General features: G+C 40.4%; 2 protein-coding genes across 3 annotated transcripts; both read left to right on the top strand.

The window, feature by feature from the left end:
- Nucleotides 1-2,146: 2,146 nt before the first annotated feature.
- Nucleotides 2,147-8,289, top strand: LOC131304714 (uncharacterized). 2 transcript variants are annotated; one of them, XM_058332053.1, is made up of 9 exons: nucleotides 2,147-2,502; nucleotides 2,656-2,702; nucleotides 2,973-4,175; nucleotides 5,579-5,667; nucleotides 6,532-6,634; nucleotides 6,719-6,823; nucleotides 7,233-7,350; nucleotides 7,442-7,618; nucleotides 7,858-8,289. In XM_058332053.1, the coding sequence occupies exons 1-9, from the start codon at nucleotides 2,295-2,297 to the stop codon at nucleotides 8,010-8,012; spliced, it is 2,205 nt and encodes a 734-aa protein (XP_058188036.1). In that variant the 5' UTR covers nucleotides 2,147-2,294; the 3' UTR covers nucleotides 8,013-8,289. The 2 variants fall into 2 exon arrangements, with proteins under 2 accessions (XP_058188036.1, XP_058188037.1); XM_058332054.1 differs by having other exon boundaries at nucleotides 2,193-2,502; nucleotides 7,442-7,564.
- A 1,375-nt stretch (nucleotides 8,290-9,664) lies between these two features.
- On the top strand, nucleotides 9,665-23,627 carry LOC131304719 (putative pentatricopeptide repeat-containing protein At2g01510). Its single transcript, XM_058332058.1, has 3 exons — nucleotides 9,665-12,009; nucleotide 12,585; nucleotides 22,654-23,627. Exons 1-3 carry the CDS (start codon nucleotides 9,718-9,720, stop codon nucleotides 22,845-22,847), a joined length of 2,487 nt encoding a protein of 828 aa, XP_058188041.1. The 5' UTR covers nucleotides 9,665-9,717; the 3' UTR covers nucleotides 22,848-23,627.
- Nucleotides 23,628-25,344: the final 1,717 nt, after the last annotated feature.

A 25,344-nucleotide genomic window follows, 5' to 3' on the forward strand; every position in this document is an offset into this window, starting at 1 on the left:
TGCAAAGAGAAGATTTTGAGAACAATCGAAGACTGCCCAGTTGATTTCGAATGCATAAAGTACTGACCCAGTGCAATCGGTGCTGACCCAGTGCAATCGGGGAGCCAACAAGAGTCGCCGGAGGTCGGAGACTGGTCGTCGGTGGTCAGTGCTGTTGGTGGTGGTGCTGATCAAATCGAACCAGAGATGGGGAGAGATGAAGGCTGTCTACTGTGATGTACGAGCGAAAGAGAGAGGGAGATGCTGCTATCGTATGAGAGAAGGAGAGATGCTAATGTGCAACACTGGCGATGGCTGCCGATGGGTCCAAGAAAATCTGCTCTGATACCATGAAACTGAAACTGAACATTTCAAATACAATGGCTTGAGTTTACAATAAAAGAGAACCCAGATAAATACATAGGAAAAAGCCCTAAAACTATAATGACTAAACTACCCTTAACATAAAATAATATTACAAAAGAACCCATACAGCAATATATATTCACACATGCCCCCAATTGTTCCTGGTCATTGAATGTTGCAATTTAATCTTGACCGTTGAGGTTATACCTGTTTACCTTCTAAAGTCTGAAATTTTGAACCGGAAGTACTTACAATTTCAGTGACCATACTTATCACAGATACAATGTGTGTTTGCTAAAAACTAAACATACTTACCACAAATATTGAAAAAGTTACAATACCGACAATTTCAACGAATGTGCCACATGTAAATTGCAGGCTTTAAAGGTGAGTATTTTTTTTTTCCCAAGTTAAGGCGGTCGGAGTGATTTTTGTTCAAAGCAGTAGGGATCGAAGAGATCATTCTCTAAATAAAAATGGAGGTTGCTTCCAAATCACCAGGACTGCAAATGAGTCAAGCTAAGTTTTAGAATGCTCGTGTTTGTTTGTTAAAAAGTAAGCGAACCCAAGCTCAAGTTCTTGCTCTATGAAAATTTAACGAGCCGAGCATGAGCTGACCTTGCTTAGGTAAGGATCGAGCTCGTTTATGAGTCTTAACGATCCAAGAATTTATTTATGCTCTATACAATTCTAGAGCTGCAAATAATTTTTTTTATGTACATAAATAAGTTTATATATACAAAAAACACGTATATACATTTATCTATTACAACAGGGAGCGATTAGTGGTGTAAAGAGTTCATATGACATATATAAGTCATACTTCTTTTATCAATCTGTGCTTTATAGTGGTGTGAGGAGTTCCTATGAAACCAATACATTCCTCTGGAATCTTTGTACGCTCAACCATTCTTAGAAGGTTCATACAATTTTCGAAGTTGGTGATTCGCATAAGGTTTAGCACTTCGTGCTTAATGCCATGATGACATGCATACAAACTTTCATACTACCTAACAAAATTACATACTAGATATTTATTGAACTGTCTTCTTCCATCTACCCCCATCCATTAATTTTTGTCTGTTTTATTCTCACTAACAGCTCTTTATACTCCTGCATCCTTAATCAAGATGGCAAAATAGGGTTTCATGTAAGAAAGAGAAAAATGTACTCCCTGATTTTGATAGAGATATGCAGATTTAGATATATCATTCTCGCTATATTTAGAGGAAAATAACATTTGCAAACTTGTTCTAGGATTTTTAATAGTCAATAAGCGACTTAAGATTAATAAGGGGCCGAGTTAGAAGGTTTAGATAGTTTAAGGTAGTCAAGTGTAAGGTTCTATAGTTTATTGAGTAATTTACAAGAAGGCAATAGTTCAAGGGGCACGATGCAGTTAGGGCATTAAATTATGTAAAGAGATAGTATTCGGTTGACAAATGAGGGCGACATTCGGAGCTCCGTAGCCCATTACATTTCTGTAAATAGTTGTTGAAAATCATATATAACATTTCGGTAAATAGCTATTGAAAATAAAATTATATTTCGGTAACTACATGTCGAAAATATGTTCAACTTTCGGTAAACAACTGTCGAACATACATTTTTGATAAATAGCTGTTGAAAAAAATATTATATTTCGATAATTATATGCTGAAAATGTATCTTAATTTCGATAACTAATTATTGAATATAATTAAAAAAATTTAACAGACTAAAAGAAAAAATACGAGACTGCAAGCAAATAGTCGGCCCGTTGTCAAATGCGCACAGGTGTTTGGTGTAATTTGGGGAAGAACAAGATTTGGAAATGCAAGGAGTACTACTCCTATAAAAAGTGTATTTTTGTTAAGCCGTTCCTTTACCAAATAAATGTCATTAAGCTAACGGAGAGAGAACCAAAGCGACCCCGAAGGAATCCCGCAAAATTTCCAGAGCGTACTTTCATGTCCATCTTGCCCTCCAAGGATCTAAGTTCAGCATCATCTTCTTCGTCTCAGACTCCTTCCCCAAACCCTAATTCCAATCATGGACTCGTCTTTCCACGTCATCATCATCGACAACGACTCTCTCAATCTCCTCCCATCTCTCCCTTCTACCAATCCACATCTCTCCAGATCTCTAACTCCATCGACATCCCCACCCCTATTTCAGGTATTGTTTTTTCGCGTTGAAAAGAATCAAGTTTTTCAGATTTTTTTGGCCTTTCGTGGCTTTTTTCTTTTTTATTGCTTGAGATATTAGATCGTCCATGTCCTGCTACCGTTTGAATTATGTTATCTGATTTTTCTGCTTATTTTTTCGCAGAACCGGTTGCTCCAGCGGCAGAAGATTCTCGTGGATCTCCCAAAAAGGTGCGATGATTAACTTATACTTGGAATTTTATGTTTGTCTGACGCCCATTTGTGAAAATCCACTCGGCAAGTTGTTATATTTGTACGAATTATTAATTGGTTTATACGCCTTTATTCTTCCCTCTCCGTTCCACACTGAAATGACATGATTATGGTGTTGAAACAGTGTGCTAGATTTCTGACGGTGGGTTTTATTTTTCTAAGCTAATGTTGGATTACTTTTTGTTCACTTCACCTGTCCATTTACCAAGTCTCATTCTACCTTTCTAGGTGAATGAATCTGGGAAGCCAAATGGTAAGAAATTTGTAGCCCACCAAAAGAATGGTAGGAAATCTCACAGTGAAAGGACATCTGGTTCTATCGATTGTCAAGCAAGCAGTACTTTCGCTGCTGGAAGGAAAACCCAGATGGTGAATGGAAACCACTTGCTAAATTTTTATTATGATCCTATTTCTCGTCCACAGTCAAGGGCTCCTCCTCCTCCCCGAAGGCATCAAAAGAGGAAGCCTTACAACAAAGATTTGTTCCTCCAAGCAAATTACAAATTTGTCGTCTTAGACTGTGGAAACTATGGCCCAGAGCAGCTGGATCCAGATAAAATGTTGATGTGGGAAGATATTGTATGTGTGAAGTTTTCAACTCCGTTTCCTGTACAGTGTCCTGTTTGTTTGGATGATCCACTTTGTCCACAAATAACCTCTTGCGGCCACATATTTTGTTTCCCTTGCATTTTACGATACTTTTCGATGGGTGAAGATGATCATAAAGTTGAATGCTGGAAAAAGTGCCCCTTGTGCTTTATGATGATATCTCCAAAGGATTTGTACACAATCTACATTGACAGTGTTAAGCTGCACTGCATTGGGGATGCTGTTGAATTTATGCTTTTAACCCGTCAGAAAGATTCATTTACTTTATCTCTGAAAAATAAACAAGGAGTGGGTATGAACGAGGAATCTTCTGATTCCTTTTCCAAGTTTACTTTCACATCAGATGTGGACCTGTCAGTTAGGAAGGCCATATCAGATCTAGATAGTTGGTTAGCAAGAGCAGATTCAGGACTTGTGGATGACTTGGAGAAACTTCCTTATGTTTGTGCGGCAATGGAACAGTTAGAACAGCGGAGAAAGTATTGGAATGAGCAGCGGGTTTGTCAGGGGAATACCTCTTATAAATCTAGTGATTCTCAGACAGGACCGGATGGATCTCCAACAACTTCAGATCACGAATCCTGTAAGTTTGCATGGGGGTCACTTTCTACCAGTGATAATGGTAAAGCCACGTGGGTGGGATATCCAACTCCCGGTAAGTTGGATGCTGAGGTCTGTTTGGATCAAATTGTTGATGTGATTGAACCATTGGAAGACCAAGAGGGTGCTTTATCTTCTTCATATGAAGATAGTAAGAGTATGCAAAGGAACTTTGATGTCTTCAGGGATATAAAAGAGAAGGATTCATACAGTTTCTATCAGGTAAATGATAATCAAAATCATGTATTCATCTTCAATTGTTCCAATTTACCACTGTAGGAGAGAGAACGCATTGAGTTTTATAGACCATTATTCATATGATTGATGTGTCCCAATAGTGGGTGGTGATCGTATGTGTTCCAAGATGGTAAGTCCAATTTGTATCCACGGATAAGGCATTTCTAGTTGGAGGTGTTATGTTTAAACTTTAGACTAGTAGATGTTGCTGCATGTTTCTGCTTGAGAGCAGTCCAAGGAGTCTTTCGGAAAAATGTCTTCTGTATGCGTAAAGGCTTGAATCTCTTGGTTCTGCGTGGGATTCGGTCTAGTCTAATAATGTCTTTGTACTGTCATACTTGAAATCAGAATCTTTCTATATTTACGTTTTGTGAATCCTTCAACTGATTGAAATTCCCGTTATTTGACCACAGTTTCCTTAATTTCGCAACTGCCTTTGGATGTTATTTTTCTGTTAGAATGCCAATTTTTTTGTTTTTGGGTAATCAAACCATTTATTAGGATGCTCAAACTAGAGGAGATCCTCACGAGTTACAAATCATTAAGGCATAAGCCTATACAAGTAAAAACCAAAACAGCTAGAATACACGAGGGGGAATATACCAATTTTGGCAGAGCAAAGAAGATAAAGGAGTAAGCTTGATATTTCTGCATTGAGAAGGCTTGGTCCTGACTTCATACTTGATCTGACCAACAACTGCTGAAGGGAGCTGTTGGATGCCTCTAAAAATTTTGCGCCCAAGCCTTCTTAGAGTGTCAGAGAAATCTTTCCCTTTGAAATCAGAAGAGAACCAGTCCACTTTTAGAGAGCAGGGCCTTATGGAATTCAGCCCATACTTGGTTGGAAGTGGTCCAGGGTTTCAGAAGACTGGTCACAGATAGAGCAGGTAGAACTATCAATGACCCCCAGTACCTAGACCTTGTGTTTGGTTCTTAAATTTCCAATAGCAGTAATCCATAGGATAAAACTATGTCTAGGAAAGTTTTTTGAGAACCGAACTACTTTGTGCCAAGTGATGAGAGGGTAGTGAGATCTAGGGGCACAACATTTTATTGACTCTTGGTTTAGCAAACAACATTTTCCCATAGGGCCATAACACTGTTGTTTATTTGTTAGTATAACCAAGTAACTACTTGTTGTCAACTCTTCTGCTTGGGAGGTAGTTCATCCATTAGGTAGGATTTGTGATATTAGTGTGGGACGGTTGAGAATTTATATTCTGTAAGCAGGCTGGCCTACTATTAGGCTACATAAGTTGATGTACTCTTGTTGTTATATGCCCGTTGCCTATCAAAAGAAAAGTATAAAGGTCCATTTTGTTCCCTACTTAAATAGTATTGTGTCACTCCATTTTGTTTACATGCAAACGCGTGCTTGCTTATTTCAGGCAGTAGATGGTCAGCACCTCGTTCTTCATCCTTTAAACATGAAGTGTCTTCTACATCATTATGGGAGCTATGATATGCTTCCTCACAGGTTTGTGGAATTGATATACTACCAAGTAGATGTTTTCTGGCTTTCGACTGGAAGTGAAGATAGGATTCTTCTTGTATATTTCAGAATTCCATCTATCGTTATCTTTTATGCAGCTGTAACATGTTCTTGATGAAGTTTTACCTTGTATACTCATTAGTAATTTTTTTACCTGACATGCTCGCTGTTGATAAAAAAAGCTCCAGGGTGATTTGACTAGAATATTGATAACAGTACCTGCATCCAGTGGGGGCTGGTTTCTAAATTTTTGAAGGCTCTACATTCTAGGCATGATGTTATCAAGATTAGGAAATATTTCTGACCCCCCTATGCTGAGGCGATTTAAATTTGCCCATTAATTGAAAATTTTTAAAATAGTATTATACTATTAGTTATGAAGAAAGTCTTACGAACAATGTAAGTTAATTACGATTGCTGTAGATTGAAAGTGGGATTTGTATATATTCTTCCTCTTCCTTTTTCTTCTTTTTGGTCTTGCAGTGTTTTCTTCTGGGACGAGTTATTGGCCTTTTTTTTTTAAATTGCTTGTAAATGCAAATGTTTTTGAAGCAAGGGACAGGATAACCACAGTTGATGAGTGATCGGATAGTAGCTGACTTTCTGTATTTGTGTCCGAGAGGGGAACATGGGGATCAGGGGTGGTTTTCCGTGTCATTTTTTTCCCCATTTACAATAGATCCACAAGGCTACAAACATCTTCTGCTCAATTTGTGTGCTTATTAGGAGTGTATAGGCAGAGGCTGAGAAGGTATCTCTTGGGTTCTGTCATTGGGTGTCATGAGATGAAAGTCTTTTCTGTGATCTACTTTGGTAATCAGTTCTGTTAACTACATTTATAAACTGCAGAATCAGTGGGAAGATTTTACAGTTGGAGACAGTGACTCAATCAGAGGCCATAAGGAGGCGTTACCGTTTCTTAAGCCATTTCACTTTGACGACAACCTTTCAGGTATGCCTTCTGTATAGTATCTTTCTAATCCAGGGTGGGGTTTACATGTCTAGTAACTTATTTGGTTATTCCCTTGTTTTTCAGCTTTGTGAAATTGATCTTAGTGAGCTGTTGCCTCCTGATGCTCTTTCTCCGTATATGGATGAAATTAAGAATAGAGAAAAACAGAGAAAGCGTCTTGCAAGGAAGGTACCATTACTTGTTTGATACACGTATCAGAGTTCGAAAGAAAGGCATATAAAAAAAAGTACAAAAGAAAGGACTTCGATTGCCAACCAAAATGATTTTCAGCACATAATTTCCTCTCTTTTTTTTTCACAAACAGACGAATATACACTACTGAAGCAAAATTATAATCATAGTGCCATAAGAATGAATTATAATCATAGTTGTCTGCCCGAGCTGTACTTTCTGTAGTTGTGCACTTGTTATTCATTGGTGGTTGGAATTTGCGGGGTGTTTGATTACAAATTTACAATGCTCTTCAGACTCTTCTGCATTATTTCTATTTCTACTTTGGTTTTGCACATTGGGATTGTTAATGCATCTGCTGTCATGTGTTGGGAAATCTATATTCCACATCCTTTGCTTTTTCCAGGAACGGGAGGAGAAAATCAGGGCTGAAGTTGCTTTGTCTCACTCTCTGCTCATACCATTTAATTCTGCACAATGCTCTTATGACAATCCCCCTACCTTTTCCATGGATGACTTTGAAGGTATATTATGTTCCTTTGCACAAAGTTTTGGATGGATTCATCTTTTGCAAAATGACTAATACCGTGTTGCTCTTGTTTTGCCCATTTTTAGCTTTGGGAAGTTCTGCTGTTGCGTCATCAAGTCCTCCTCCTGTTGGGGAAAGGAAGCTGTTCTCAAGTGTTGCAAAGCTTGGTTTTGCTGCAGGGCATGACTCTCCAGCACTGAAAATTGACGGTGCACATTCTCTTTCTAAACATGAAGTGGCAAGTGATTCTTCTGGTCTAAATGGTACTCTCTAATTCTCCATAGTACAGATGTATAGGTGTCCATTGTCCCCGATTACACGGTAGTTTGTAACCCTCTAATGTGTGTTTGTTTTGGCTGCCTGCAATGGATTATGGAAGGTGGCATTATAATCAGCATACCAAATGGTATTCTGGTAGCTTGTATAACTGTATCATGGTTGCAATTGGAAATTTTGCTCCACAAAAACTTGTGCACCAACGCTTGCTTTTGTTTGTGTGTAGGCCTGAGGAATGCAGGTCCCTCGTCATTTGCGAACATAATATCAAGAGCAAAAACTTCCGAAGATGTTGATGCACCAAAAATGAATGAGATGGTGAAGAAAGGGAAGAAACCGAGTAGAGTTCTTCTGTCAACAGCTGGTGGTCGTCGCTACTGAAAACTATGGCCTCAAAACGATATTCCGCCCTTGGCTTGAAGTTGTAAATTCTGATGGTAGTTGTATTCTTATACTTGTGTTTGCTCTAAGGCATACTTAAGATGTGACCAGAAAGAACAGACTCTTTTTTGCCAAGAGAAAGAACAAACTTGTGTACGCATTAAACAACCCGTGGGGGAACCAACAGCGATTATGTTTGTTTAATAGTACCCTGAGGGGACTGTCTGACGGATTAATAATAGATCATGCAATCGCAGTGCGCCACTTTTGTGCGCAAGTTCCAGCTTTATCCATAGGCGCCACAAATTTTCGGACCATAATTCCTGAACTGTGCATGACCTGTCATCATAAGGTGTCATTAGACGCGAGAACTTATTTAACTTGCTGCGAGAACTTATTTAACTTGCTACTACCTATGGCCTCTGCACGGTGCAATTTGTGTATTATTTTTTAGGTCATGAACTTTATTCAAGCAAAGGGAAGGATATCTTTTTGGTTTGTCTTTTCATTCAAGTATGAGTTGGGTCCTAACATGTTGGCCAATTACCGCAGGGCAATAGTCACTTTCGTCCTGAGGTTTAACCCTAAATGGCAATGTTCTTTGCAAAGTGAAAAAGAAGGAAAAACTTGGGGATTAGTTGATAGAAGTTTTGGTTATTTGAGTTACCCCCCAAAAAAAGGTTTTGGGTACATTTTTTTTTTTTGAACTGGAATTGTACATTCTTTTTAGGTCACACTTCCATGAAGAATGTACGACCATTTTGAGCTTGTTAATTAGGTCTTAGAGCACCAGTTATCAAATCCTAGAAGGTATTCCAGAGAAATTTCAAAATACCTTCCAAACTTTACAAATGAAAGTTTGGGTGTTTGATGCAGAATGGAAATAGAAGAATATAAATTAATTAATAATTACGCGATATTTTGAGTTTATTGTTTTGTTAGAAAATTTCGTTTTAGTTGTTTTTGCAATCTTATATTTCTTTTTAGTATTTGATTTTTCAGTCAAAGTAGAATTTTCTTTTTTTGGTAATTTTTGTTAATTAGTTGATTCGGCTTTCTTTTTGGACGAATCAACTAAGATTAGGATTTTCTACCTATTTAAGTTGTAAGCCTAGGGGCTAAAGGTGGTTGTTATTGAATAAAGAAAATTGAGATTTATCTCATATTGTGTGTTCAAATATAGAATATCTCTAGTTCATACTTATTTGCGTTTGTGTTTCAAAAAGAGAATCTTTAACATAAGCAAGTTTGTGATCTTTTATTGCAAATAGTTTTGTAAAAGGAGGCTGCGCTGCATAAGTGTATATTAGACTAGATTTTCAAAACATTGCAGATCATGTTTTCAAATGAATTCTGAAACTACGAATTACCAAAAATCTTTGCGAGCTAAGCTATTAGTGTTGTTAAGTAAATAAAGAAGCCTATGATAATTATCCCATGTCGGAGTATCCAAGAAATAAGAGGACATACATAACAGCAGAAAAAAGAAAAAAAGAAAAAAGAGGACATAATTAGGACGGGGACATATCTTAATTCCATCCCTAATAAAGACGGACCGCCACTGAGGTCTGGAAAGATTAGTGCGGCATTTTTGACGTTTTGGGTTAGGGAATTTCATATCATATAACATAACATTTCACTTTATCGAAGGATTCTCTGTTTAATCCTCCTCCTGTGATATGAGACTGCTGTTGCTGTATCCTCCATGGGATGCTGTAACACCACCCTAGCATTCCAAAGCCGTTTACTGGTTGCTGCTGCTGCTGCTCATCGACTGTTTATAGCAAGAGCATGTCACCAGCAACACCCTAATCGCAATTTGGCTGTCGACGCTCGAATGATCAAAACAGGTTTCGACCCCAACACATGTCGCTCCAACTTCCAACTCCAAAATTTGCTCATAAGGGGCGATTTTTCACTCGTCCGCAACGTGTTCGATCAGATGCCTCACAAAAATGTAGTCTCTACCAACATGTTGATTTCGTCTTATGTTAAGTCCGGCAATCTTTCCAAAGCACAAGACCTGTTTGATCAAATGGTTGATCGCACTGCTGTCACTTGGACGATTATTATTGGTGGATATTCTCAGCATAATCAACCCAAGCGGGCTTTTGAACTTTACGCGGAGATGCGCAGCTGGGGTACAGACCCTCCTGATCACGTAACATTTGCCACTCTCCTATCAGGATGTGATGATTCGATATCGGGGAAAGTTGTGGTTCAAGTTCATGCCGATATAGTCAAATTCGGACTCAGTTCAACCCTTATTGTTTGCAATAGTTTGGTTGATTCCTACTGCAAATGTCATTGTCTTGATCTGGCCTTTGGCCTGTTCAAGGAAATGCCAGCCAGAGATTCTGTGACATTCAATGCCTTGATAACTGGGTACACTAAAGATGTGAAGAACCAAGAAGCCATACTGCTATTTATAGAAATGCAAACTTTGGGTTTGAAGCCAACAGATTTTACTTTTGCAGCGGTGTTATGTGCCAGCGTTGGGCTAGAGAACGTTGCTCTTGGACAACAAGTTCATGGTTTTGTGGTGAAGACCAATTTCGATAGGAATGTGTTTGTAGGTAATGCTTTGCTGGATTTCTACTCGAAGCATGATTGCAGAAATGACACTAGAAAACTCTTTGATGAGATGCCAGAATTGGATGGTATCTCTTACAACATAATAATAACGGGATATGCATGGGATGGGCAATATGAAGAATCACTTCATCTCTTCCATGAATTACAAGACACTAGGTTCGACAGGAGACAATTTCCTTTTGCTACAATGTTGAGCATAGCTGCAAACACCTTAGATTTAGATATGGGCAGGCAAATTCATTCACAAGCAATTGTGACGACAGCTGAAAACGAATTTTTGGTGGGAAATTCACTGGTTGACATGTATGCTAAATGCGGCAGATTTGAGGAAGCCCATGGGGTATTTGCTAATCTGGCCTACAGAAACTCAGTTCCATGGACAGCCATGATCTCAGCTTATATTCAAAAAGGACTTCCTGAAGAAGGCCTTAATTTGTTCAAAGATATGAGTAGAGCAAGTGTAAGCCCTGACCAGGCCACTTTCGCTAGCGTCTTAAGAGCGTCGGCAAATTTGGCTTCACTTCAACTTGGAAAGCAGTTCCATTCGTGCATAATCAGATCGGGATTCATGTCAAACGTCTTCTCAGGTAGTGCACTTTTAGACATGTACGCAAAATGTGGATTCATAAAAGATGCCATTCAGACTTTTCAAGAAATGCCAGATAGGAATATAGTCTCTTGGAATGCTTTGATCTCAGCTTATGCTCTAGTTGGCGACGGCGAGGCCACATTGAGCTCATTTGAACAGATGTTTGAGTCAGGTCTCCAACCAGATTCAGTCAGCTTCCTCGCTGTGATAACTGCTTGCAGCCACCGAGGCCTCATTGAAGAAGGTTTGCAGCATTTTAATTCCATGACTGAAATCTATAAAGTGAGTCCTAAGAAAGAACACTATGCATCGGTGGTTGATATGTTGTGCCGAAGTGGAAGATTTAATGAAGCAGAGAAGGTAATGGCTCATATGCCATTTGAACCTGACGAGATTATATGGTCATCAATTCTTAACTCCTGTAGAATTCATAAGAACAAAGAACTTGCTAAAAGAGCAGCAGACAATCTATTCAACATGAACAAGCTTAGAGACGCTGCTGCTCATGTCACCATGTCTAATGTATATGCAGAAGCAGGGCAATGGGAAAATGTTGGAAAGGTGAAGAAGGCCATGAGGGAGCGAGGAGTTAAAAAAGTGCCTGCTTATAGCTGGGTTGATGTTAAGCACAACGTTCACGTATTCTCGGCAAATGATAAGACGCACCCACAAATAGAGGAGATAAGGAGAAAGATTGACATGTTGACTCAGCGGATGGAAAACGAAGGGTACAAGCCCGACTTAAGTTGTGCCCTTCACAATGAGGATGAGGAAATGAAAGTGGAGTCCCTTAAGTATCACAGCGAACGCTTAGTGATAGGCGCGTAAATGTTCGCATAAGCGCCCACTAATTTATCCTTACTAAGTCTATTTATATTGTTACTCGGAACTTAATGCTTGATTTTTGTGTTTTAGGTATTTGGAGGTTCTTACGTTTGAAGGGGCTTTAATATTGTTGCTCCTGCAGTGCATGTGTTCTTGGAAGTGAATGTGTAACAGATGAATACAATTTGAGTACTTGTCTTGGTGGCCCAAGGATTGTATTGTAGTATTTCTTATTTTGACCCAAGACTTGGACTTCTACTACATGATGGTGGGCCCAGTGTTTAATACCCACCCAATGGTTAATTGTCTTGGTGGGCCAAGGCTTTAATAGGTAGCTCGGCTGGGAATTAAAAAGTAGAGCAAGGGCTTTTACGAAGTCGGCTCCAGAAACCTATAAAAGCAATCACCATGCGCATAACGGGGGGACTTTTTGCAGACACGCGATCAGAGAACGGAAAGCGGAGACGAAGAGCCGATCAGAATTGTTTCTTCGACAGACGCTGGAAAACATAAGCAATAGCGCGATGCTTTCCCTTCCGATGTCCGGCTAAACTCGTTTCTAGGGTATAGATGAAACTCGATCTCTGAGTAATAATGTTTATACTTTGATTTAGTGTTTTATTATTCGAATCATGGTTGTATGATATAAAGATTTATTTGCGGTATTAATTTTCTCTATCAAATCTTGTGTATAATTTTCTAGATTTTTATGCACGTTCATGCAACAGTTCTTAATTGTTCTGTGATAGCTAGGTAAGATGGGTTATGCTCCGTAAGACGCATTGTGCTATTAGACGATCCGTGTCATAGAGACGGATCGTACTAGTAAGACAGTTCGTTCTAGGCGGCGATACCCCATGCTATTCGGTGATTCATAGAAATCTTTTGGCGATACCGTGAGGGCCCGCGAACCCTAACGATATCTGGATTGATTCGAATAATAGACCTTTATCATCGTATAGAGATTGTTACAACGGGTCGAGTGGATTCGAAACTCTAGATCTTTTCTCTCATAAATTCTCACTTTTTATTGCTTATTTTTATTCAGCTTTAAATATTTTAGAAATCAACAATCAAATCTCTTTCTGAATTAAGTTAGAAATTGATTAGAACAATTGCAACTCAGCCTTCGTAATCCCTGAGGATGATACTCGGAGTACTTACCACTATCTTTTAAGTAGTAGTAATTATTCTGTTTTATTAATTATTTTTGATACGGAAACGACACGATCAAATTTTGGCGCCGTTGCCGGGGATTACAAACACGATTGCATTGTTTTAGTTAATTTTTATTTTAATTCCTAGTTTAGGTATTTTTAGTTTTTTTTATTTATTATTCCTCATATTTGTTTAATTGCATTCTTTCTTTGTTAGCATTTTATTGTGTCAAGCACAGGAATCGAGAAATTGTAGTACACAGGAACAAGAAGTAAGCTGCAACATTGCAGCTTAACAATAAATTCAATTGGCTTTTCCAGGCGCTGTGAGTTTTCTTATTGTTCTTGGTTTTAGTGTTTTGTTTGTTTTATTTATTTATTTGTTTTTATTTTTATTTGAGTTAGGGGCATTTTGTGTTATATGTTTGGTCGTCGATCATTGGACCCATTACTTGATAATTTTGACCCAGAGATCGAACGGACCTTTAGAGCTAATCGAGCAGCCTCTCGTAACCCTTGGTCTTCACTCACTTCACTTGTTAGAATGGCTGAAAGAATAGAGGCTGAGGTTCCACCTGCGATCGGAGAGTACTTTCTCCCATCCGCTTACACCTCGCCATCATGCATAACATTGCCTACCACAGCCTCAACACAATTTGAAATCAAGTCCAGTTTGTTACAAACACTCCCATCATTCTATGGACTTGATAACGAGGACCCATATCGGCATTTAGGGGACTTTGAAGAGATTTGCTCCACTGTTAAAATTCAGCACTTCACTGATAATGCCCTTAGGTTGAAGTTATTCCCGTTCTCACTTAAAGATAAAGCCAAATACTGGCTTAATACTTTGACACCGAATAGCATCAACTCTTGGGATCAAATGAAAAATGAGTTTTTGAAAAAGTACTTTTCCATAGGCAAAACAAAAGAAATTCGCCAAGAACTCACTAGTTTCTATCAAAAAGAAGGCGAACAATTTCACCAAGCATGGGAAAGGCTTAATGATATCATTAGGAGTTGTCCACACCACCAAGTTCCTAAATGGCAATTAGTCCAATGTTTCTACGATGGACTATGCGAACAACACCGATATATGGTGGATGCCTCATGTGGAGGCACATTTATGCTTAAGAACGAGAATCAGGGGTGGGATTTATTTGGGCAGTTAGCGGAGAATTCACGACACCGAGCCTCATCATCCCGCACAAATAGGACAACTTCTACCTCTTCAAAACATAGTGGTCTTCATGAGGTGGGCCGCTCTGATGATCTTTCCTATAAGGTAGATGCATTGACCGGCAAGTTTGACACTTTCTTATCTTTGGGTCATGGTCCTTCACATTCTTCACCTCCTGCTGCTGTTGCGGAGGTCTGTCAGTTGTGCTCCAGTCCGTGCCATCAAATAAATGAGTGCCACATGGCATCTCAATTTCCAGAATTTCTTCAAGAGCATATGAACGCAGCCCAGGGGTTTGGTAGGCCAGCGAATGACCCCTATTCTCATACTTACAACCCCGGCTGGAAGAAACATCCCAACTTTGGATGGCGACAGCCAGACCAAGGGCAACCATTTGCCCAACCTATGAGGCCTTCATTTTCTAATACTTCCAACACACAGGCCTATTGTCCACCACCTGCACCACCCCAGTACCAACAACCTCATGCTCCTCCTGCGTCCTCCCAAAGGACACCAGCTTTTGAGGAGCAAATGTTGAAGGCCATGGCTGAAATGAGAGCAGATTGCCAACAAATGAAAGCTGACTCTCAATTGCTTTACTCCCACTCTCAATCCATTGCCAAGATGGAAACCCAAGTGGGTCAACTAGCTAATGCTCTTAACCATCGAGATGAGGGAAGATTACCGAGTCAGCCAGTGGCTAACCCACGAGGGATGCACCATATTGACAATTCGCAAGGTCATGAACAAGCAAAATTAGTTGTCACCCTCAGAAATGGGAGAGATGTAGAGACCCGACCGGAGGAGGTCAAAGCGAAGGAGAAAGTGTCTCCACCTGTCGCTGAGAGGTCTAGGGTTGATAAGAGGTCTAAGGAGAAGGAGACCGATCCAGTGTCTACAGTTGTTCCGGGGTCATCTGAGACCCCATCTTATATTCCTAAGGCACCTTTCCCAATTTGCCTGAATGCACCTTCACCCTTTCGCAAGAAAGGAGTATCCACTGATAATATCATGGAGGTGTTCAAGCAAGTTAAGATGAACATCCCATTGCTCGATGCCATTGAGCAAATCCCATCTTATGCCAAGTTCCTCAAGGATTTGTGCACTCACAAGCGGAAGGCTCGAGCCAAGTTTTTAGAGCCCATCCCCATTCCTCACCAAGTTAGCTCTGTTCTTCAATCTAACACTGCCCCCAAGCTTGCTGATCCTGGTGTGCCCACAATCTCTTGTGTCATAGGCAATCACTTTATTAGTAGGGCACTCTTAGATTTAGGGGCAAGTGTCAATCTTTTACCATACTCTGTGTATGAGGAGTTGGGGCTTGGTGAGTTGAAGCCCACATCGGTTACTCTACAGTTGGCCGATCGTTCTGTGAAAGCCCCACGAGGCATGTTAGAGGATGTCCTTGTCAAGGTGAACAATTTCTACTTTCCTGCTGATTTCATTGTCCTCGACACAGAGCCAGTCCATCCCACATCCTTTAAATCTCAAACACCTGTCATCTTAGGTCGTCCCTTTCTAGCCACGGCCAATGCACAAATTTCTGTGAGGAGTGGAGTGATGGAGGTATCATTTGGCAATATGAAACTGAGTCTGAATATGTATTCGGCCGCTCGACAGCCTCACGAGGAGGAAGACTGCTTTGCAGTCAATGTCGTTCATGAGTTAGTAGAAGAGGTGTTGCCGTACATTTTGGTTGAGGATCCTCTTGAGGCATGTCTTGCCCATTTTGGCTATGAGGAGTTCGATATTGACCAATCCATTGCTGAGGTCAATTCTTTATTAGACCTCGCACCTTGTATGGCCAAACCTACCTGGCGAACTCCTTTCGAGCCTTTGCCTGCTTTGTCTAGCACTCCAGCTTTTCCCTCCATAGAAGCCCCACCGAAGCTTGAGTTGAAGCCTCTCCCGGCTTCTCTGAAGTATGTTTTTCTTGGCCACGATGACACCTTGCCCGTGATCATTGCCTCTGACCTTTCTTCCGAGCAAGACGGTCAATTACTTAAAGTGCTTAAAAAGCACAAGGGTGCGATAGGGTGGTCAGTGGCCGACCTCAAGGGTATTGATCCCTCCGTTTGCATGCATCGCATTCATTGCGAGGAAAATGCAAAACCATCAAGAGAGATGCAAAGGAGGTTGAACCCTAACATGAAGGAGGTCGTTATGAAGGAGGTGGTCAAATTGCTGGATGCGGGTATCATATACCCCATCTCTGATAGCAAGTGGGTGAGTCCCACTCAAGTAGTGCCCAAGAAGTCAGGCATTACTGTCGTTGAGAATGACAAGGGTGAGCTTGTGCCCACACGCATGACAACTGGTTGGCGTGTGTGTATTGATTATAGGAAGCTCAATTCCATGACTAGGAAGGATCATTTTCCACTTCCATTTATTGATCAAATCCTAGAGAGGTTAGCGGGCCAGAGCTATTATTGTTTTCTGGATGGCTATTCCGGATATAACCAAGTGGCCGTTGACCCAGTGGATCAAGAGAAGACTACCTTCACCTGTCCCTACGGTACTTATGCTTATCGGCGCATGCCTTTTGGCTTGTGCAATGCACCTGCGACCTTTCAAAGGTGTATGATGGCTATCTTCTATGACATGGTGGAGGAATTTCTAGAAGTATTCATGGATGACTTCTCGGTCTTTGGGGCCTCCTTTGATTCATGTCTCCAAAATCTTGCAAAGGTGCTTAAACGGTGTGAGGAAACTAACCTGGTTCTAAGTTGGGAAAAGAGCCACTTCATGGTTCAGGAGGGGATTGTTTTGGGCCATGTAGTGTCCAAGAGGGGGATTGAAGTTGATAAGGCAAAAGTTGACTTAATTTCTCGACTTCCTCCCCCCTCATCAGTTAAGCAAATTCGCTCTTTCTTGGGACACGCTGGGTTCTATAGGCGTTTTATCAAGGATTTTTCTAAAATTGCTAAGCCTTTGTGTGATCTTTTGGCTACGGACGCCCCCTTCATTTTTGATGAGGCTTGTATGAGAGCTTTTGTGAAGCTCCGTGAGACGTTGTCCACAACACCTATCATGCAGTCCCCCAACTGGTCTCTACCATTTGAAATTATGTGTGATGCATCCGACTACGCAGTCGGTACAGTTTTGGGCCAGCGGGTTGACAAGGTCCCTCATGCCATTTATTATGCGAGTAAGACCCTCTCCGGTGCGCAGTTGAACTATACCACTACAGAGAAGGAATTACTCGCTGTGGTCTTTTCCCTTGACAAGTTTCGGTCCTACCTCTTAGGTTCGAAGGTCATAGTATACACTGATCATGCCGCTTTGCGGCATTTGCTTTCTAAGAAGGAGACCAAACCTAGGTTGATTAGGTGGATTCTGCTCCTCCAAGAGTTTGATGTGGAGATTCGAGACAAGAAAGGATCTGAAAATTCTGTAGCAGACCACTTATCGAGGATCCTAGTGGATGCCTCTGGTGACACCTTGCCCTTTAAGGACTCATTCCCTGATGAGCAACTCTTTGAGGTGTCACAAGTGCGACCCCCATGGTATGCACACATAGTCAACTACCTAGCCACAGGCGCACTTCCCCCTCATTGGTCCAAGCATGACAAGGACCGTTTCTTTGCGCAGGTTAGGCACTATTTTTGGGAGGATCCAGAACTCTTTAAGTTGTGTTCGGACCAGGTGATTAGGAGGTGCGTTCCTGAGACTGAGTACTATAGCATTCTCACCTTCTGTCATTCACTTGAGTGCGGAGGGCATTTTAGTGGGAAGAAGACGGCGGCGAAGGTCTTACAAAGCGGTTTTTATTGGCCCACTCTGTTTAAGGATGCATATGTGTTTTGCAAGGCATGCCTTAAGTGCCAGAAAACCGGCAATATTTCGCGCCTTGACATGATGCCATTGTCCTCCATCCTTGTTGTGGAGATGTTTGATGTTTGGGGGATCGACTTCATGGGTCCGTTTCCATGTTCGCATGGGAACGCGTATATTCTTGTGGCCGTGGACTACGTGTCCAAGTGGGTGGAAGCGGTAGCCACCAAGACCAATGACCACAAAGTTGTGGTCAAGTTTCTTCAAAGTAATATTTTTACTCGTTTTGGCTATCCGCGGGCGATTATTAGTGATGAGGGCACCCATTTTCTCAATAAACATTTCGCCGCCCTAGTGCGAAAGTATTCTATCACTCATAAGGTGGCAACACCTTATCACCCTCAGACTAGTGGGCAGGTTGAAGTGTCAAATAGGGAGATTAAACGCATACTTGAAAAGACGGTTAGGCCCGATCGAAAAGATTGGTCTTTAAGGCTCGATGATGCTTTATGGGCCTACCGTACAGCTTATAAGACCCCTATTGGCATGTCTCCTTACCGGTTAGTTTTTGGTAAGGCGTGTCATTTGCCTGTTGAGTTAGAGCATAGAGCTATGTGGGCCATTAAGAAGTTTAACTTCGATATGGCCGCTGCCGGGTTAAATCGTAAGCTCCAGCTTGCTGAACTGGAAGAGTTGCGCAATGAAGCATATGAGAGTGCACGAATTTATAAGGATAGGACTAAGGCATTTCATGATAAACACATTGTTAGAAAGTCCTTTGAAGTTGGTCAAAAAGTGTGGCTCTTTAATTCTAGACTTAAACTTTTTCCGGGTAAGTTGAGGTCACGGTGGGATGGTCCATATGTTGTCATTCGTGTTTTCCCCCACGGAGCTGTAGAGATTAAGGATCCACGTGTTGGTAATGTTTTCAAGATCAATGGCCAATTGCTTAAACCTTACGTGGAAGGAATTGGTGATGGCGTGGTGGATGGTGCTACAGTGGAGTCCATTACTTTGATGGACCCAATTTATATAGATTAAGGCTTTCATTGGAAGTCTAGGAGACTTAAAATCCATGGAGTTTGTGATATCTCCAGTGTTTGCCGTGCTCGAATGGTTTCCAACGGTCTGGTATAGCCACCTTGTCAAAGCTACGTATGTAGTACTTAGGAGGTTGGGTCTGGCGGCAGGCGCGTAGTTAGCAGCGAGAAATCTGTCTGAACCATCCGACTTTAGTGTCCAGCTTGGCGGAGATTGCTTCATAAGCCGAGTGGTGGGTAAGGAATCTGGTAGCCCCAGAGGGAGTGACAGCCTATTAGATGATGGCACCACTTCTCAAGATATCGTTGAATCCTACGCATATTGCTCTTCCAACAAGTAAGGAACCACAGTCTTTGACAAGGGAGAAAAGTAGTACCCGTGTCTTTCGCGTGAAGAAAGTGGATGGATTTTTATTTTATTTGTACTTCTTGCCTTTATTTATGTTCTTTAGTTATTTTTCTTGTATATATTTTGTTGTTTTGGAGGCTAACATTTTGCAGGTTGTTCAATCTAAGTTGGGGGGTCTCCCTCTTGCTATAATAGTCTGCTATGTTCCTCCTTTTCGAGGTGATACCTTTCCTCTCTTTTACTTTTCTGTCCTATCTTTTTATTTTTCTACTTTCAATGAGGGCATCGAATGGTTCAAGTTGGGGAGAAGGACTATTTTGTAGTTTGTTCTTAAAAATCTTAAAAATTAAAAATTTTGAAAAATTAAAAAATAGTGGGACCCTTTTGCATGCGGTTTGAACCAGTTGTGATTATTTGTTGGAAAACTGAGTTGATGTGTGTTGCCTACCGTAATGATATCTGTTTTTGGCATGGTAGTTCTACTTGCTAGCTTGTCTTAAGAAGTTGATTATGGCACTTTGGTTTAGCACTCTTGCACTTCACGTATACTTGGGCTTTGATCACTAGTGAGTTGTGAATTGACTGTTCTTGATGGCTAGATTAGTGGAGACTTATGCCCTAGTGAGCTTTTGTGCCTTATCTTTTTGTTGGAGTGGTGTCAAGTAAACTCTTAGTTTGTCATGGAAAGAGTCAACTTATTGAGGTCTTATTATTCTTAATTGCTGAGTGTTGGAATTTGAATGCATAATACTATCTCTCGATTTTGGTTAGTCATGTGGATGTTACACCCCTGGGAGAGGATTATAGGCATTTTCTTGATGCTTGAGCCAGTTCGTTCCTTTGTGTTCACATTTATCCCTTGCGAGCCACTTTGAGCCTTATATACTTAGCCTTTTCTTGGTTAGCTCCACCTTCCATATTGTGTTTGGAGAAAGGCAAAAGGTGTAATTTTTTGGATAGATTGAGATATTTTGTGCTTGAATTGGTGATACCCCTTTAAAAAAGAAACACACATCACAAAAAAAAAAAAAAAAGAAAAAAAAAAAAGAATGAAAGGGGCACCAATATGTTTGAAAAGGAGGAATTATGCTTTATGGTTGGAAAATGTTGAAAGGTTAGAAGGAAAGATAAGGTAGAGTTGAAAAAGTAAAAAAATTGGGCTCACATTGTTAAATTAGCCCTAAGTTGTTTGCCTATTCTCGGACACGTGATATTTTACCCTAACCTTGAAATATTTTTCCTTACCCCACATTAGAACCAAAATTACAGTCCTATTTGATCTTTGGGGTGATGGGAAGTGGACTGATGGATGAGAGAGAGTTCCAATGCTTGGTGTTCCATTCATGAGACCGTGTGTCCACCATATAAAGCGTTCTTTTCGTGTCATGGTGTGCGAGTGCTTTGCTTTCATTTATATTACTTCTATCCGCACACTTGAGAGTTCATACTATGCACCTTGTTTCGAGTGTTTTTCTTTGTGAGTGCATGACATGGTGAGAATTGAAGTCGAGACTCGGACCGAAAAGAGCGGTTAATCATTGCAAACTTGTGGTTGATGCCCATATCACACACATGCTAAGACTATGTGCCATGGTTTATTTTTGGACTTGATAGCGTTTGGAATTATTTGTGCCTTCTTATATCATTCTGGTAGTTGCATATTCTTTGCTTGATGAACCAATAAGTTGTATGACAGATTTTGGATACCATGTGAAAGGGTTCTCTGTGTTTTGTGGGTAATCACTGCTGAAAACCCTCACGAGACTTCACTCGTCCTACCGGGGCTGCCTGGGGGTTTAAAAGAACTATCAGTCTTAATTTCTTTTCTTTAGTTGCATTTTGTTTTCTTTGCTCGGGACTAGCAAAGTGTAAGTTGGGGGGTGTGATAGGCGCGTAAATGTTCGCATAAGCGCCCACTAATTTATCCTTACTAAGTCTATTTATATTGTTACTCGGAGCTTAATGCTTGATTTTTGTGTTTTAGGTATTTGGAGGTTCTTACGTTTGAAGGGGCTTTAATATTGTTGCTCCTGCAGTGCATGTGTTCTTGGAAGTGAATGTGTAACAGATGAATACAATTTGAGTACTTGTCTTGGTGGCCCAAGGATTGTATTGTAGTATTTCTTATTTTGACCCAAGACTTGGACTTCTACTACATGATGGTGGGCCCAGTGTTTAATACCCACCCAATGGTTAATTGTCTTGGTGGGCCAAGGCTTTAATAGGTAGCTCGGCTGGGAATTAAAAAGTAGAGCAAGGGCTTTTACGAAGTCGGCTCCAGAAACCTATAAAAGCAATCACCATGCGCATAACGGGGGGACTTTTTGCAGACACGCGATCAGAGAACGAAAAGCAGAGACGAAGAGCCGATCAGAATTGTTTCTTCGACAGACGCTGGAAAACATAAGCAATAGCGCGATGCTTTCCCTTCCGATGTCCGGCTAAACTCGTTTCTAGGGTATAGATGAAACTCGATCTCTGAGTAATAATGTTTATACTTTGATTTAGTGTTTTATTATTCGAATCATGGTTGTATGATATAAAGATTTATTTGCGGTATTAATTTTCTCTATCAAATCTTGTGTATAATTTTCTAGATTTTTATGCACGTTCATGCAACAGTTCTTAATTGTTCTGTGATAGCTAGGTAAGATGGGTTATGCTCCGTAAGACGCATTGTGCTATTAGACGATCCGTGTCATAGAGACGGATCGTACTAGTAAGACAGTTCGTTCTAGGCGGCGATACCCCATGCTATTCGGTGATTCATAGAAATCTTTTGGCGATACCGTGAGGGCCCGCGAACCCTAACGATATCTGGATTGATTCGAATAATAGACCTTTATCATCATATAGAGATTGTTACAACGGGTCGAGTGGATTCGAAACTCTAGATCTTTTCTCTCATAAATTCTCACTTTTTATTGCTTATTTTTATTCAGCTTTAAATATTTTAGAAATCAACAATCAAATCTCTTTCTGAATTAAGTTAGAAATTGATTAGAACAATTGCAACTCAGCCTTCGTAATCCCTGAGGACGATACTCGGAGTACTTACCACTATCTTTTAAGTAGTAGTAATTATTCTGTTTTATTAATTATTTTTGATACGGAAACGACACGATCACTTAGCCATTGCCTTTGCTCTAATTAGTACACCTGAGGGGTCGCCAATAGTGGTGATGAAGAACTTGAGGGCATGTACAGACTGTCATGCTGCCATCAAGCTTATTTCGAAGATTGTTGGTCGAGAAATTACAGTGAGAGATTCAAATAGGTTCCATCATTTTAGAGATGGGCTCTGCTCATGTGGCGATTATTGGTGATTTGTTTGTACCGCATCGGAGGGTTTGCTTCCCTTGGAGCAGGCCTTTCCAGCAGACCAGCAGGGTAAAGCTGAGGGACAGCAGAAGCCATGACTTGCTCTGCAGAAATTCCGCTGACCAGTGATGTTTGGTCTAACAAGTAGTTGGTCAGTACCATTTATAAATCAACCTTTAAGACTAAAACGTTTTTCTTTATTTGCTTATAGGACTTCCAATGTGTTGTACTTTTATGCCTAGTAATATTGGAAGTTGAACATTATACAAATTGTCAAATGGCATTTTCTTTTTTTTATTGGAACAGTGAAAAGAATTTTATTTATCTCAGTAACAATTACAAACATTGAACGGAGACTAGGAAAAGGCATCAACGATCTGAAGTGATCATCCCAACAAGATTGACACCTTCTTCTAGAACAAATCATGTGCCCCCAGACACCAAATAGCATTTTCATTGTCTAGGTGGCCAGAATTCCGGTTATTAAGAAAGAATAACATGGACCTTTTCTCCTATACTTATTCAAACTTCTCCAAGTAACTTTCAAGAAATAAATCAAAGTAGATCTAAAATAGTCTCACTATTTTGGGCAAATAAACTAGAGAAGCCAAATGAGTTATAATCTACCACTTACCGGACATGCCACTGCACATTGGGCAGTCGTTAGTAAGATCGTTATCAATAATTAGCTTATAAAAGCCACCATATGGGAGATTGGTAGGTCTTGGGTATTTCTTCGTTGTATCCAGCTGATTGTAGAATGCTTTACTGAAATAAAGTTTGCCTCGCAAGGGTTTATGGGCACTGAAATAATGTTTGCCTTGCAAGGGTTTATGGGCAAGTTTTGCCACTAGTCGAACTATGGTGAAATAGTAGGAGAAAGAGGGAGAGAGAGCCTCAAGTTCATTATAGAGATCATTGATCCTTTACAAGGACAATGATCGATACATGTTTTCAGTGCTGCATGATGCTTATGTAATTATATGAGCAGAAAATGCATCTCAAGACTCTGATTCTCCCCCAAACGTGTCTTGTACTTTAGATCCCTATTGAGTGGTGTTTGTCCACTCAGAGTCATGTGGACTTGTGGAATCCTTTAACTTGAAACACGGATTCTTTGATAGGCAAGATGTATCAAGTATTTTTTGGATTGTTAGCTGAATGTAGAGTAGTATTTAGTCAAATAGGTTGATGCAATGCGTAATTGGCTTGTCTGATGAATGAAGCATTCCTTTTGTGTTTCTCATTTTCCTTTTGTGATGATGTTTGTTGTAGGTTGATTTTACTGTAAGGAAAGGGAGAGATGGCAACATCCACGTGGTCTGTGCCCGCAGATCAGGTCTCTTTCTCTCAATCCTGAAGACTATGGACAACCTTGGGCTGGACATCCAGCAAGCTGTAATCAACGATTACATACTTGTGATAAGATCAAATACAAGTTACAATTAGCTTGCAGTGCAGGGATTCATTATCGAATCTCATCAGATTCCAGTAGCCTGCATCCCAATCCACGTCATGGAGCTCATAATTAGTGTGTTGTCTGGACCTTCATAATTAAACGAGTTTCTTCACCCTGCTGATTTTTTTTTTCTTTTTCCTGTACCTACGAAATTATGTGCATGGACTTTAAACATCCGCTCCTTCCCCTCCAGCTTTTTTTGCATTGGCCAATTTATGGCTTTAGAAAAATTCAGGACCCCAGGACAATGCGACGTCACGTGATTCAAGTTGATACCTTTTACAGTAAATTATTTTTGTTATCGATGATCTTTTTAATTTATTTTCAACATTTATTTGGTGCGACAACTTCTAAGTCATCTAGATTGAAGCGTGGTTGCAGAAAACCTATAGAGAGTTTTTTTTTGTTGCGGCGTTGAGCTAAAGGTTCAATTTGAGGGAGATTTTAGTTCCTAATAGAAGCCAATGGCACCTCGTTGAAAGGGCATTTGGGGATTATGCTGCGAACCTTGTACCGTGTACCGCTCACGTTTTTAGATTGGAACTCCGTCCACTAACGATATTAAGGAGGATATTGGAGAGGGCTCCGAGAGGTTGAGGTATAGAGGCTGAGCACTGTACACGTTACATGGTTCCAGATCCTGATTCAAACATACATGTCACTGATGCCATGACTTTGAGCAATGGAGTCATTTTCCTAGTAAGACATTGAAACAAAATGCTATACAATGCCACGTAAAATATCTTTTACCGAATGAAGCTTGAACACTGAAAAGTATGTTCCCTATCATGTCTTATTTTCTTTTCTTTTTTTATAACTAAGGTGTCCAGTTCAGCTTACAAACATCTCGACTAATCATGGGGGCTAAATCCTATCACTCACTTGCTGGGAGCCCAACTAAACTCTGAGCAATTACTCCGAATGGATTGATCCTAATAGAGTTGATAACAATGTAAGGTTTCAAACTTGAGACTTTAGGAAGGAGCAAACCCCTAAGTTTTAGACTTTAACCACTAGGCAAATATCTTGGGGTGTTCTCTATC

This window comes from Rhododendron vialii, chromosome 10a, assembly GCF_030253575.1.
Source record: "Rhododendron vialii isolate Sample 1 chromosome 10a, ASM3025357v1".
NCBI classification, from domain to species: domain Eukaryota; kingdom Viridiplantae; phylum Streptophyta; class Magnoliopsida; order Ericales; family Ericaceae; genus Rhododendron; species Rhododendron vialii.

Excerpts from the sequence above, each read along its gene's own strand:
- LOC131304714 (XM_058332053.1), top strand. The coding sequence starts at position 2,295 with ATGTCCATCTTGCCCTCCAAGGATCTAAGTTCAGCATCATCTTCTTCG. Across the intron at positions 2,503-2,655 it reads CATCCCCACCCCTATTTCAG|AACCGGTTGCTCCAGCGGCA; the intron begins GTATTGTTTTTT and ends ATTTTTTCGCAG. Across the intron at positions 2,703-2,972 it reads CTCGTGGATCTCCCAAAAAG|GTGAATGAATCTGGGAAGCC; the intron begins GTGCGATGATTA and ends CTACCTTTCTAG.
- LOC131304719 (XM_058332058.1), top strand. The coding sequence starts at position 9,718 with ATGGGATGCTGTAACACCACCCTAGCATTCCAAAGCCGTTTACTGGTT.